The sequence below is a fragment of the Lethenteron reissneri genome, chromosome 28, assembly GCF_015708825.2.
Source record: "Lethenteron reissneri isolate LAM-NWPU_2019-01 chromosome 28, ASM1570882v1, whole genome shotgun sequence".
NCBI classification, from domain to species: Eukaryota; Metazoa; Chordata; class Hyperoartia; order Petromyzontiformes; family Petromyzontidae; genus Lethenteron; species Lethenteron reissneri.
The window spans coordinates 10541653-10556600 of NC_083806.1; the positions used below are offsets into that span (position 1 = coordinate 10541653).

Consider the following 14948-nt stretch of genomic DNA (forward strand, 5'->3'; position numbering starts at 1 on the left):
GGGATAAAGTGTGAAGATGCAGCCCTGCATTTAACTTGCTTCACACCACTGTTGTTAGAAGGGGCCTCTCCACTACGAGCGAACTTCAGAGGGTATTTGGCCTACTCTTTCACACCGCGTGGGACCTGCCAATCGACGAACTGTGGTGTAACCATTTATACGGCTGGGTGGACAGGGGCCGAGTGATCTGAGAAACTTTCGCACTTTTTCAACTGCCCACGCCATGAGATCAAACTGGCGAACTCTACCTCTGGATTGCAAATCCTGTGTGCTATCCAATATGCCATGGCAGCATTGCAAGGGCTGGACTAATCGTCTGCAATTACCTCCATTTACCTATCCATACTGCTAATTCCCTGGCAAGTCCAGGCACAAGACTGTCCACATTTCCTCTGCTTATGACTATCTCTCAGCGTTGTGTGACTCCATTTGAACAGCAAAGCATAATGCCAACTCCTTTCTTTCCTCTTCATCAGCCCGCCTTACTTCAAGTCGTCAAGCAGCATCAACTGTATCTCTTTCCGTCTCTTGGCCTCTTTCAAAGCTTCCTTCCGTCGATAAACTCCCTTCCCTTACGCTTACGCGCGCACATGAGAATGTCTCCGATCTACACCTTTTTTCCCAAAAAAACGAATCCACAAATCGTACAATTTGTATTGGCAGCGGCGGGGGTGGTGGGCCAATGGGCGTCACGGCGCACTCACCTCTGTGGCGACCTCGTGGTCGGGGCGCCCGTCGCTGTCCTTGAGCTCCACGTAGGGTTTGTCGTGCACGCGGTTCAGGTCTTCGTGCAGGCCGTCCAGCAGGAAGGCGAGCAGCTCCTGGGAGTCCTGCTGCTGGAAGCCGTTGAAGCGAGGGGCGTACTTCCCGATGGTCCACTGCGGGTTGCAATCCAAACCTCGATCAAGCACGGTTTGGCTACGTACGGTGTGAAATAAGTTCTACGTACATATAAACTTGACATCGCAGACAAACCACATGCAGGAGGTGGCCGTGTGGCTCGCAGGTTGCTCACCCATTAATGTGCAAGGTGATCACCCATTCAAATACTAGCCAAGGGTTATCCCATTATTTTAAGCTTCTGAGATCTGATGAGATGGGGCGAACTGCCGGGGGCGATTTTTTTGTCATAGTCCATTGCAATTCAACGCATGGGCCGGAGCCGTGGGTGTGCAATGCGGCCGCGCATCCTCACTCGCAGCTTGAGCGGTGCCACGTTCTTCTGGGTGCCACTCCACAGCTCGTTGATGAGGTCCCCATAGCACTTGGCCATGTGGCCCTTCATGCCCAGCGGGTTTGTGCTGTGGAGAGAAGTGTGACGACAGCAGGCAGGTTTATACTGCGTGACATCAACAGTTGAGCAGTAGTGACTGTGTGTGTGTGTGTGCGTGCATGTGTCCACGTGTGTGTGTGTGTGTGCATGAGTTGAGCAATGGCTGGGCGTACTTGTGGTGTATTCATGGAAGCTGTGTGTGAATGTGTCCGTGTGTTAGTTGCATAGTGGTTGCATGTATTGTGTGCATGCGTCTGTGTGTGCGTGTTAGATTGAGTAGTGGCTGGGCATATTGTACGATTGGTAGCTGTGTGTGTAAGTTGGTGAGTAGTGGCTGGGACTATTGTACGATTGGTGGCTGTGTGTGTAAGTTGGTGAGTAGTGGCTGGGACTATTGTACGATTGGTGGCTGTGTGTGTAAGTTGGTGAGTAGTGGCTGGGCCTATTGTACGATTGGCAGCTGTGTGTGTAAGTTGGTGAGTAGTGGCTGGGCCTATTGTACGATTGGTGGCTGTGTGTGCAAGTTGGTGAGTAGTGGCTGGGCCTATTGTACGATTGGTAGCTGTGTGTGTACGTTGGTGAGTCGTGGCTGGGCATATTGTACGATTGGTGGCTGTGTGTGTAAGTTGGTTAGTCGTGGCTGGGTGCATTGTACGATTGGTGGCTGTGTGTGTGAGTTGGTGAATAGTGGCTGGGTGCATTGTACGATTGGTGGCTGTGTATGCGAGTTGGTGAGTAGTGGCTGGGCCTATTGTATGATTGACGGCTGTGAGCTGGTGAGGAGTGGCTGGACGTATAGTTACCGGTTGAGCTCGTAGAGGTGCATCCCAGAGAGGAAGTACTGCGTGAGCTGCCGCGTGTTGCTCACACACTGGATGCTCGAGTTCATGAAGCATGTGTTGCCCAGATTGCTCAGCCCGGTCGCTCCTTTTTCTGTGGGAACTGTAACAAACACACACACACATCCATAACTCACAACTCTCCCACAGCAATCAAAATTCTCGGAATAAATTTAAATAAAGTATTGATGTCCTATACAAGATATTCTTTTAAAATCCTTTACTTTACCAAGCACTTAAATGGGGGCAGCTATTTTGTCATAGTAATAAGCAGTGTCTTTATAATGCCAAATGGAAACATCAGTTTCGGATTTTTTTTGCCAATCCCCATTAATGTTGCAACAAAATGTCCAGATGTCACATCTTCTATAGTTTTTGTTCGATTTAAAGCTTTCGTGACTGCAGGGATTCATCTTCTTGGTTCTTTCGGTAAAGTCACGTAGAAGGGAAGTAATAAAATAATAAAAATAAAACATAATATTTTATTATGTTTTATTTTTATTATTACCGAAAGAACCAAGAAGATCTTCTATAGTACTTCCGTTTGCATGAAACTACCAAGTCATGTTAAACATATAAAGAGTTGTAAGCACAGAAACCCTCGGGCGTGGATTCATATCCTTCAAGTATCAATACAGAACTCCGCACTTGTGCCAATGCCATCACGGCACCGATTCCTTCAAAAAATACATTTGCACTGCAATTGCAGCAGAATAACGACAATTGATTATTTAAAAAAATCAGTCTTGTCTTTAAAAATGTTGTTCAGGGCACCTAGCTTGCTCCGCTCCAGGCTTTTGCGGTTCGCCAACGAGGACATCTCTTCAGGCCAGCTCATGTCTTTGTTCCGCACTGCAGGAACAAACCAGCAACAAAGTGATCGGAACACGAACGACCGAGGAACTGGGCTGACAAGCGCAAAGAACAATAACGGTAGAAAAACACCCGCCCGTTGTTTCACAACATTTTTAATTCGTCAAAATACGAGCCATCTCAAAATAGATTTCCACTTAACGACTAAACCGTGAGCGTAAAATATTTAGCATTCGTTTTATGTGGATCCAAAAGCTTCTTCGTGTCAATCAGAAACACCCAAGAGGTAAAGGTGCAACCCTGCAATGATTTGCTCCACACCACTGGTGGCGGAAGAGCCTCCACTAGAGGAAGCTCTTGGGACCTCCCATCTAAGAGATGAGTTGGGCCGATACTTTTTTCTGCTGGCCAGATATCTTGGAAACGGTGGGAACACCCACACTTTAACCCACCGACCCTACCAATCGCCACAACACCCACACTTTAACCCACCGACCCTACCCATCGCCACAACACCCACACTTTAACCCACCGACCCTACCCATCGCCACAACACCCACACTTTAACCCACCGACCCTACCCATCGCCACAACACCCACACTTTAACCCACCGACCCTACCCATCGCCACAACACCCACACTTTAACCCACCGACCCTACCCATCGCCACAACACCCACACTTTAACCCACCGACCCTACCCATCGTCACAACACCCACACTTTAACCCACCGACCCTACCCATCGCCACAACACCCACACTTTAACCCACCGAACCTACCCATCGCCACAACTCTGGGGTACCAATGTAAACTGCGAGGTCGACAAAGCAGGGGGGGGGGGTGGGTTAAAGAAACTCTCACGGTTTCAATTTCCAAGCCACGAGATGAAATCAGCGACCCCGGGATTGCAAGTCAATGTGATAACCATTACACCATGCCAGCTTCCCCAAGAACTTGTTTAACAAACAATATAATAATAAAAAACTATGGCTACGGATAAACCTCTAAATTATTTAAATACATATTCGGTACATGGCTGGTGCTGCAGTTAGAATGTTCAATTCACAAGCTGAACGTCAGGAGTTTCAACCTCTGCTGTAGTTCAACTCATTTTATAATCTGTCCAAGGTCAATTATTAAATGAGTTCCATGTGTGGGAAGTCAATAGTGGTTAGCCAAAATTTGAGCGAACGGCTCCTGCCACAAGGTAGAATGTTCATGATGAGCATGGACTTTGAACAAAGATGATTGCTGTCCCATTATTAATTTGAGCAGGGAGAGAGACGTGGCACTGTTAAAGTAATAATACAATTGAAGTTAACCTCTAAATACCGACATGTGTGTTAATTTGATTGATATGCACAGGAACCACAAAGGCTTTGGAAAGTTGCATTAATACGCCAATCGATAATTTGTGACACAACTTAGCTGTAAAGCGACGCCATCACTTACGGCTTGTTCAATATCATCAACATTTATCGTGAGCACACACATCTCACGCCAAGGTTGCACACTAATGGTATCTGTTTATAAGCAATTAACTTGTTACTAAAAGCTTTCTTTTGATAACAAGCATTTTAATGCACTGCGTCTGAGTGGACAGGAGGTTGGAAAACCCTGTGGATATTTTGACACGTGCCAATATTTAACAATTCCTTTCACAGGGCATTCACATTTCCAAGCCTAAGTAGGCTTGCGTCTGGATACAGTATTGCTGGGATGGCCATTACCGCACATAAAACAGGTCCAATTTTTAAGAGACACTTACAAGGCCTCCCATCTCTTTCGCCTGGCTTTCGAGTGACAGAGCTTGCCTCCGTGCCTCGGAGCTACGGTTATCTATGGCCGTGAAATACTGTCAAACTGCAGTATTATTATGAACACCTGTTAATAGGCAGTGTTCCCCAACTTCACCAACCCACACTGCTCAGCGTGGTGAAATCTATTCAATTTTCATTTTACCAGGTAAGCTATATAGCTCTTTTTCACAAGCGACATAGCCACCAAATGATAGCTCAAGGAAGCGGCTCATCATGTAGAAATGTATAGCAGCCAATTACTCTAAATCGCTTGTTCAACAAATGTGGAGGTGAAAAACCGGAGGACCCAGAGTGCAATTCACGCGACCACAGGGAGAACATGCAAACTCGAAACCACGACCCTCCTGTAAACCGGGGCGAGGTAGTTGACATCCAGCCACCTCGGCGCCCCTGAAGTAAGGTCAGATATCCCACCTCCACGACCCGCACGGCGTTGGGAGGCTCTCGGCTAACGGGGGCTTAACATTGGGCTGTATGTCAATGCCACGCAATAATCTTTGTCATTCGACGGTGCCCTCGTCGAGTTTGCTCGAATTTCGCGGCACACCGAACAAAAGAAGAACAATCGCTTTCAGCCCTTCCATCCAGCAGTGAATTGATGATGTGTGGAACGCGTCTCTTTCTCAAGCGATACTTCGCCACGGTCGGACTCTGTCCCGTTACGGAAATGTGGAATTTCCACAACCTCGTGTGTTGCTCTCTCCCCTCGATCGATGCGTGTGAAGGTCGGGTTTAATGTACGTATGTTGAACTTCTTTCGCGCAGTACGTAGCGAATCGTGTTAATCGCCGGGACACCCAGCTCAGCCAATTAACTAAGAGGGGGGTTGTGTGTTTTATGTGTGTCCGTCAGTGCAATGCATGTGTCCGTCTGTCTGTGCGTGAGCGGGAAGTAGTAGGGGCCTACCCTAGGTTGGCTCAGCCTCAAATGAGTACCTGATGCGGTGTGTAATCATCGCCACGAGGGAAACAAAGGCGGCTGGGCATGGTGTTGGCCACCCACCCGCTCGCGTGCCATTCCGGCCTTTTATAGGTCCTCACTAACAACACTTGCCCCAACCGTCTGCTAAGGCTATATGGGCGATCTTTGACTTGTCTATAATTGGGTGGCCATCTGTTTTTCTTGTTCATGGTTTTATTTAGATTTCTGTGTCTGTCTCCTGTGTTTATATCAACGCCTGTGTCTATTTAATGTATTATGCTGATGTATGTGTGTCTATGTGCTTGTCTGTTAATTATTTAATGTAACTGTGTGTCTGTTGTTTTATTTCAATGTCTGTGTGTCGGTGTGCGTATTTAATTACTTTACGTTAACATCTGTGTGTCATTGTGTTGACTCATTATTTTATTTCAATGCCCGTGTGTCTGTTGATCAATTCCAAATTACGGGGCCACGGCGGTTGCAGAGCACTCTTGTACGTGATAGGTTTCATATTTGCTACGTCCAGGAAATGGTACGCCTGCCAGCCGAATAGAGAACACTTCACATGATAAATAATGGCAAAATAATCGCTATAAAACTTACTACAGCTTGCCAATACCAATGCCCATATCTATACAGTTTTTTGTAAAATTGGCAATGCAATACTTTCAAAGAAATATTTTTCTAATGAAGACATTTTTTTAAACTGCGATAAGTATGTGTGTGTGTGTTAGAATGTGTGTGGATGAGCGGTAGTGTCGTGGTTAGCACGCTGCGCTCTGAACCTGGCGGCCCGTGTTCAAGTCCCGCTCACAGCCAACACCAATGACGATTATCTGAACCGTTCATCGGCCTCCTCTAGGTCGACTCAGCCTCAAATGAGTACCAGGTGCGGTGTGTAACCATCGCAACTCAGGAGACAAAGGCGGCCAGGCGTGGTGTTGGCCACCCACCCCCTGGTTGCTGTTAGCGAGCACATTCATAGGTGCTCGCTAACAGCAACTTGCCCCAACAGTCTGTTAAGACAATGCAGGGGGGGGTATTTGTCTTCGGATGGGTGTGAAGAGCATGTGGCCTAATGCACGCATCCGCTGGTACGTGTTAGACCCTAGGGCCAATTTACCGTTGCAATTACAAATCTAATGTTAAACTGAAATTAAAATCACATTGCAATTCATATTCATTATGAATTACACGATTACAATGGTAATTGACACGAGGCGTGTTGTCTCTGGTCTGTGCCTTTGCATGTTTGAGTGCACACATTTCGTTGCAAAGTCGAACGCAATCACAAACACAGGCCGGCTTGTTCAGGCGAAGAGGTCACCCCGAGGCCAAAACTCACAATCGCACGCACACAAACAATTGATGAGTGAGTATCACGATATGATGACCGCGCACAGTTTGAACGAATAAAACGACATTCAATCAACTCTCAGCGTTCAAACGTCGTGCATAATGACTGACTGGTGTGCCGTGATGGGACGAACCGATCATCAAGGCGGCTCTGTAAATCCCAATTGTATTGCACTGTAGGAATTCCAAATTGAAAACTAAACACCGGATATATGAAAAGGCATGCCATTCGTTGGGCAAGACCGTCCAATTTTAATTGAACATTGGCTGGTTTCGCGCAAATCAATAACATGCCCTTTCAACGCAGTAATCACTCTTCAAAATCTATTACTAAAAGGTCAAGTCAATTGTGCAGTGTTGAAATTAATAACTGTGGCGTGCGAATGAAACGCGCAGTGTTAATACACAGGCAAGGCATCCACAGAACCGTTAAATGAAAAATAAGAAGAGGCTTTACCCTATAATAATAATAGGGGTTTTCCCCTTTTTCTGGCAACAAAAGATTTCAGTTTTGTTGCCAGAAAAAAATGGGAAAAACCCTATTATTATATTTTGGTACTGGAAAAGGAGGTCTAATGATGTAGGTTTTACCCTTTCTGGCAAACACCAAATAGAAACCTTTTGCAAGGAATAAAGTCTGCATTAACCACACAGTACATGTGCTGAACATGCAAACATAAACATGCTCTGATAATATATGCATTGTCTTTGAAACAGAGTGGCCTACAGCAGAAACCACTTTCTTTAAGGTCCCATGACAGAACCATTATATACTTGGTCACCACCTTTGGATGGCCTAGCATTTGCTATTTTTATCCAATGATTGATTAATCTGATTTACAGGGCTCATCTGCCAAAGCCTAATAATCGCCGTCTCCAAAAGAGGTGCGATGGCGCAAGGTGGCCGGCCAGCATGGCGCAAATGCGGGCGGTGGTCCGAAATATTTTACAGCTACTAAAAAAAAGAACCGATTGCAGTGGTGCAAATGCACTTTTATCACTCTGAAAGAGGCGTTTACTCTCAGAAAACTGAAAAAACTTGCTTCCACCGGAAAATGAAAACGTGTCGACCGACAGATCAACGAGCATAATCGAACAGATAATCAGTTTAAGCAAATAGATTGAGTAGGACGTGAATATGGTAGATACTAGAATGAGCCCTGCCTATTCGTCTTTGACGGCGACTACCCCTCAGAAAACAGTTGAGACAATAGAAAAGGGCACCGCATAAATGTTTTTAAAAAAATCTACAACCAAATCACCGGGAATGTGGCCGATCTTATCAGATCTCAGAAGCTAAGCAGGGTTGGGCCTGAATAGGGCTTGGGTGGGAGACCATCGTGCACAACTCAGGCTCTCATCGGCCTTGGAGGCTACATAGCGGCAGAGGTCTCAATCGGGTACCCGATACCCGGCTACCCGTACCTAGCCGGGTACGGGTACCCGTTGGCGACCCTGGTGCGGCCCGGGTACGGGTAGGCCGTGAGTCACTGGTGAGTCACCGTTTGTCACTCATTTCCCAACGTCTTGTCTCTTCTCACAATTCAAGTTCCTAGAATCAACCCACCCGCGCCTGCAACATGGCTTCATCCCAGAGGTCGCAATCGGGTACCCGATACCCGTACCCTACCTGATACCCGGCCGGGTACGGGTAGCCGGGTATTGGGTAGGGTACGGGTACCCGTTTGCGAGCCTGGTGCGGCCGGGTACGGGTAAGGAATCAAAACCCGTTTGCGACCTCTGCATAGCGGGCAGTGCGGCAAAATACATTGCCGTACAGTACTTCTAAGCTCCCACATCTTCTGTGCTTCACGGCTTCATCAACCCTCACCGACCGGCTTGGTGAAGTTACACTCAGGCAATGCCCCAGGACGCACATGGATTGGACGGACCCTCATCCAACAGTAGATTGGCAAAAGGGCTGTACATGTAACTCACGATTGGGTCAGATCATGGAGGTATAATGTCAATGTTTTAAAATAATAACCCAACCATCACCCGGCAGCCAACGAAATCAAACTGTCACGTGGGACAATAGGCCAATTGATTTAGTTTTTCAGTAACTGTTTTGTGGAGCGCTTTGTTAGCGATTACACCCAGCACCGTCAGGTCTTTACAACAGCGCAACCGTCACGTGGCTCCTCATGTACATGATGGGTGTTGCAGCATCCGTACCTTCGATCAGGATCTGTTGGTTATCTTCAATCCTCAGACTCTTTATTGTTTGCTCATCATCGTCCAGAAGAGTCAGGTTGTTCTGATAAGAATAAAGTGAAAAACCTTCATCAAAAACACAATTATGAACTTGATCCTTCAACACCAAATATCAGGCTCTGGGGGAAGGAGGTAGACAGTAGTCAATGGGGCCTTTTATTATAATTTATATCCTTTTCAATGTACTTCCGAATCTTTATTTATCCTGGAGAAATCCGATGAGCTATGAAGCTCTTTTTCACAGATGTCCACAAAGGCTTGTTTTGCCTGCCTAGTAGCTCACAATATAAAACTGTTCAACCCATCCATTTGTTTTCGCTCTCCAAATTTCAGTGCCATCAATTCACCACATTCTAAAAATGGAAATGAAAGAATATTAATGTGTACAATAACAGTGACGGCCACAACGAGATGCCTGGGCTTGTGACGAACGGATTCAACCATCCACTCCCCCGGAATTCCTCCCCACGTATATTGGGGGGTGTGCCTCGTGCCGAGGCTTCAGTGTGTGTCCCAGGCTGTGTGGGACCTATACAATGACAAATGCACCCCCATCTGTATATATACAGAAAAGCCTCACCCGGGCGTCAAGACTCTTTTTGTAGGAGTGGTACTTTTTTGGGACGTTTAACCAGCAACTTTGTTCGAGTACTTTGTAATGCGGAAGGAACCAGGGTACTTGAAATGTACCCACGCACACTTATGAAGGGAGATACGACTCAAAGGAGCTCCACACAGATGGCTCGTTGTGAACTCCCTGCAATGTCACCTCTAGCTGATACCTTTGGCGGCCCAGCGGATCTCTACGTCTTGGTCTACATGACGATAGTGGTCGCGGCAGAAAAACCCAGACCCTGCCGACAAAGCTGGATTACAGATTACAGGTCTACGACCTGAATGCACCTGTTCTTCTCGGATCTCTGATGCGAAACTCGATTGAACCAGGTTAAGTACCGCATGAGTGACCGCCAGCACACGCACACACGATGTTGTCGGAGTGGGGTTGCCGAGTGGTCAAGAGATAGTAGGAGTATAGTAATGGCTTCAATCGACAGACTGAGTCAGTGTTATTCGATTATCTGTGCACTGAATCTACCCATGTAGAGCTTTAAGTGTTATCTTCTCATACGTGTTTTATTTTGTCCCACAGCTCCTCCGGGTTTGCTTCCACACGGCATACATCCCAATGCAGGATCCCTTCTGAAAGATCTTCAACTGAAACTCAGCGAGGCTTTCCTGGGGAGTGGTGTCCCGGTGATCATTACACGATTCTCAATTTGATTCTCAGCCACAGCAAACATCAACGGAGAGTGCCATTTAGACCTGCCGCGGACCCTCCCTTCACCAACGTCCCACACGAACCAGAGCGGTGAAGCATGGTCAAACAACCTCCATGATCGACAGAGCATGGGGGAGGCCCTTATCCAGCAGTGCGTGCGTTGTTGTTACATTTACATCTTGATTATCCGTGAGCACATTTGTACGACTTGCGGATCACACTATTTTAGTGCTTAAGTTAAATCATAAGTGGTCACCGACGCGCTCCGGACGATGACATTAGAATACCATTCTAGTGCCCAGCACTCAGAAATCTAAGCCCATGCAAAAAATGTCATTAAACATTTAGAAGTGAGGGCACCCCACCCCCTCCCTCACCCCTCCCTCCCTATAGGAGGGGGCCAGAGATCGTGCCTCCTCCACCAACGTGACCTCCCCGATTACATTAACAAAACTCGGTGAGAAAACACACCCGCTGACCTTAATCAATGCTACCACTCGCTTCCCAATGCCTTGACACGCCACACCTTGATAAATACTCGATGGCTACAGCCGTTACTTCACCAAGCCGATGAAGAAAAAGTTCCCGTGGCACCGAGCCAGGGAACGTTTAGTCCCGAGGACGATGGCCGAGGGAGAGGGTCACGTAGGTGGGGGCTCGATCCCCCGCTCCCTAACCCCAAATGTTATGAACGAGTGCAGGCACTGGAACGGTGTTTTAATGTCTGTCCGGAGTATGAATAAGTATGAATAAGCGTGCTTGCGATAGAAAGTAATACAAAAAATCTTCAACGTGTACGCTGGTTCTACGTATATTAACTTCCCCTCACTCATCTAGGGGTACATAACAACACAGTTCTGCAAATCAACCGATTGCTTTAAGAGAACAATAAACACACCTGCGTGGCCTAATTTATTACCTGGGCCACCAGTACTTGCAAACAATACTCCGAATAATCAGGAGTTGACTGTATTTGTTAACGTACCCGCTGCCGATAAAGGCGTTCACATTGCACTTAAGTTTAACATTTTCTGCGCGCTTCCTTTATCCGGAACATGCCACGCCCTCCAAAGTCTCACCACAGGCCATCCTGAGTTGATCGCACCATTCTTATTATTACTATGACCATCTATTTGTAGGCACGACTGCAGGCGTGCGGCACCAAGGGACCTCGCTCCTCACCTCGTCCTTGATCAGCCAGAGGCGCAGGTCCTCCTGCCGAAGGCGCAGCCTCTGCGCCAGGAACTCGTGGATTTGACGCACGCTCAGCATGGTGCTGAAGCACGCCGTGTAGGCCAGGTAGCGCTTGGGAGGCGCTGGCGCCGAAGCTACGCCACCTGCAGCAACAGCAGCAAACGACAACAATAACGAGCCGCTGTCAAGCAGAAGGCCTCCACCATTAAGTGGGAAAGGCAGGTGAAGGCAGGCGGTCCCCCCATTGAGATGTCAGTCGCATGGGGCGAAGCCAATATCCGGTAACGTATGCCTAACAAAATGCACGACGCTATCACATGCGTCCATCCATCGCGCAATTCCGGTGAAATTAAATTGTGGTTTCTCATATAGAGTCGTTGATTGACAATTATACAAGTAATGTGTTCGATGTTGACGTGTGATATAACTATTGTTCCGATATTTGAACGTGTTCCAAAGTATTGTCATTTTGAGCATTATTGCAATTTTTGGTTAATGGTTATAATACTGATTCTGTGATTTTTTTTTTTACTCGCGATATTTTTCTCTCGTCTTACCCTAACCATTTAAATCAGCAGAACTACACAGGCAGAAAGGTGAGATCCAACAACATTTTGGCATTTACAACTAATCAGCGCTGATGAACACACGCACGTGGTGGGTGATGGTGCACACACAGTAAGGTAGCCTGTGTGTACGTGTGTATGCAATTAGAGGTAAATGTGCAAGCGCGTTGCGTGGGTATTCTAAATTTAAGACTCATTTCCTTAGAACTGCTTCTTGTATTTAACTTTTGGTCCTTTCCGGCCACACCTCCGACGTGCGCGGTTGGCTCCGTCCGGTGCGAAAACAAGTTCAACGTACACGCGCTACACGTACGTACGGACGCGTGCCGAGCGGGTGAGGCTGTGCGGCGTGCGAAAGGCGTGGGACGCTATACCGAACATGCTGTTGTGGATGGGCCGCGCGCACGTTGGGGGCTGCTGGTGCCTCAGCAGGTAAATGCACACGGGGTAGAGCTCCAGCTCCAGGGGACGTCCGTTCACCTGGGGGATCACCTGCCAGGAACAACACATCCACTTATTTAATTATTAATCACCCCCCCCCCCCCTCTCCTACCCCTCTCCCCCCATCACAGTCTAGGCCAAAACAGTTACTTAAACCCCCCACATCACCTGCCAGGTCAACACATCCACTTAATTCATTATTAACCACCCTCCTCTTCCTCCTCCTCACCCCTCCCACTTCTCCATCACCGTCTAGGCCAAAACAGTTACTTAAACATCCACACCGACACCTGCCAGACCAACGCAGCCACTCAAACCCCACTGCCACACTGCGTCCGTGCCGCGTGCAAAAGGTGGTGCTGTGGTTTGAGCGCTCATCTCCTCATAGTGGGATACGTGCGAGTTGTAATCCATTCCTGGGTTGACTCAGCCCAACATTATCATCTCTCCCTGGGGTTGGTTAAACGAGTACTAGTCACCCTGAAGTAAGCATGGGGCTTCGAGATGGCCCAAGAAGAGTAGGACTCCCAAATGTTAAACGAGTTACAGGATTGCTGCTTGTAAATGCTGCTTGAAGACAATGATTCAGGAATGCCCATTGGCTGATGCTGTTTTGTCTCCCTTTTGGTAGTGAATGAAGCCCCGGTCCTCTTATTCATCGTCCACTCTGCCTATTCAACCCGACCAATGATCTGCATGGGGCTCACTTGCTCCACGTTAAATTGCTCAAAGTTCATGTCCACCAGTCTGCAAAGTGTTGCTTCCTGGCTAGATGACACAGACTTCCGTCCATGCGGCAGCCTAACGCGGTCCCCTTAGTTTTCTAACGCAAGAGGCAGTTCTGAAAACACTCAGCTCGGTCCAGAAAACTGGAATGCGTGGAGGCCCTGTGCTGTGAGATGCGTGCGACCGGTGCAAATGTTCCAAGCGAAAGAGAGAAAGAAAAAAAATCACCGTTCTGGGTAGCACGATGTTGTAGCCATACCAGTGAGAGAGGGAACGCCACACTGGGTCTGGCACAATCTCATAATCCTGGCCCCACATGAGTGGAGGGCTGCACTTCAACCTGCCGCCCTCTGCCGTCAGCGTGGGCACCTGAAGGGAGAAGCGATCATGAAAGGCGACAATTTCGCATCACGCGGCTCAAGGTACGTGGCGGACACTTGTCGGAAAAGTACCACACTTTTCTATTGTTATACTGGTAGGAACCTCCTGGATACACCAGCCCACAGGGGATTATTGTGTCCATCGTGCAGGGAGGGGCTGGGTGGGGCTGGGTGGGGAGGGGAGGGTGGGGAGGGTGGGGCTGGGTGGGGAGGGTGGGGCTAGGTGGGGAGGGGAGGGGAGGGTGGGGAGGGGCTCGGTGGGGAGGGTGGGGAGGGGCATGGGTGGGGAGGTGGGGCTGGGTGGGGGGTGGGAGGGGTGGGGCTGGGTGGGGAGGGGCTGGTCACCCCGTGGTGCCCTTATAAAACTCAACGTTTAACCTACTCACGCCAGCTTGTGCCCGCCCTCACAGTCGGGCATATTTGCGGAATACACCACGCCGCCATTGACCCTGGCCATTGACCGAGCAACCCAACGTTCCTACCAGCTCCCTCCGCAGGAATGTGTTTCCGGACACTCCAAAGGCACAAGTACAACCGACAATGAAATCCAGTCAAGTGGGACGGATTTTAATTACTCAGAATGACAATCAAGATCAACTCAGCTTATCATCTCTCTAGGATCAATAAAACGAGTACCGCTTTGTGGGAAAACAACAGTGCTTGTGTTCTGGACTCATCCTACCACCATAACGATAAACACTCCACTTTGCTAGGTCACCACCCCATTGTTTATTTAAGAAGGGAGACGCATTGATTTTTCAACTCCTAATGATTATGACTGAGTCAGAAACCCTCGACTCGACGGTTCCGACGTTTGTCAGCGCGGGTCAATCCGAAGCACACCTTGACGGCGTCGCTGTTGATGAGTGGCACATTGTCAATAACTCCGGGCTTCTGGGGTCCAACGGACAGGCAGGCTTGCTGCGGAACGATGGGCTGGCTGGCGGAGGACGGTACGCTGTTCCCGAAGCAGCGCGTGGTGGCACCGTCGGGACTCAGGCTCTGGCTGTGCGTCAGGAAGCAGCTCTCAGTGGCCGGCGTCAGCGGCTGGGGAAAACCTGCGCAGGCGCGTGGGGAAGGGAGGTTACACACGCGTGTACGGTGCGGGCGTGCGTCAGGGTGGG

The 14948-nt window shown here is 48.5% G+C and overlaps 1 protein-coding gene across 1 annotated transcript in view; it reads right to left on the reverse strand.

Moving 5' to 3' along the window:
• The window catches only part of LOC133348942 (ubiquitin carboxyl-terminal hydrolase 32-like), an 86886-nt gene that overhangs the window by 25412 nt on the left and 46526 nt on the right, over nt 1-14948 (reverse strand). Inside the window, 9 exon segments of the mRNA XM_061562092.1 lie at nt 705-878; nt 1196-1301; nt 2077-2215; nt 2887-2964; nt 9200-9281; nt 11700-11854; nt 12652-12769; nt 13673-13813; nt 14668-14882. Of these exon segments, the coding sequence (XP_061418076.1) occupies nt 705-878; nt 1196-1301; nt 2077-2215; nt 2887-2964; nt 9200-9281; nt 11700-11854; nt 12652-12769; nt 13673-13813; nt 14668-14882 (1208 nt within the window).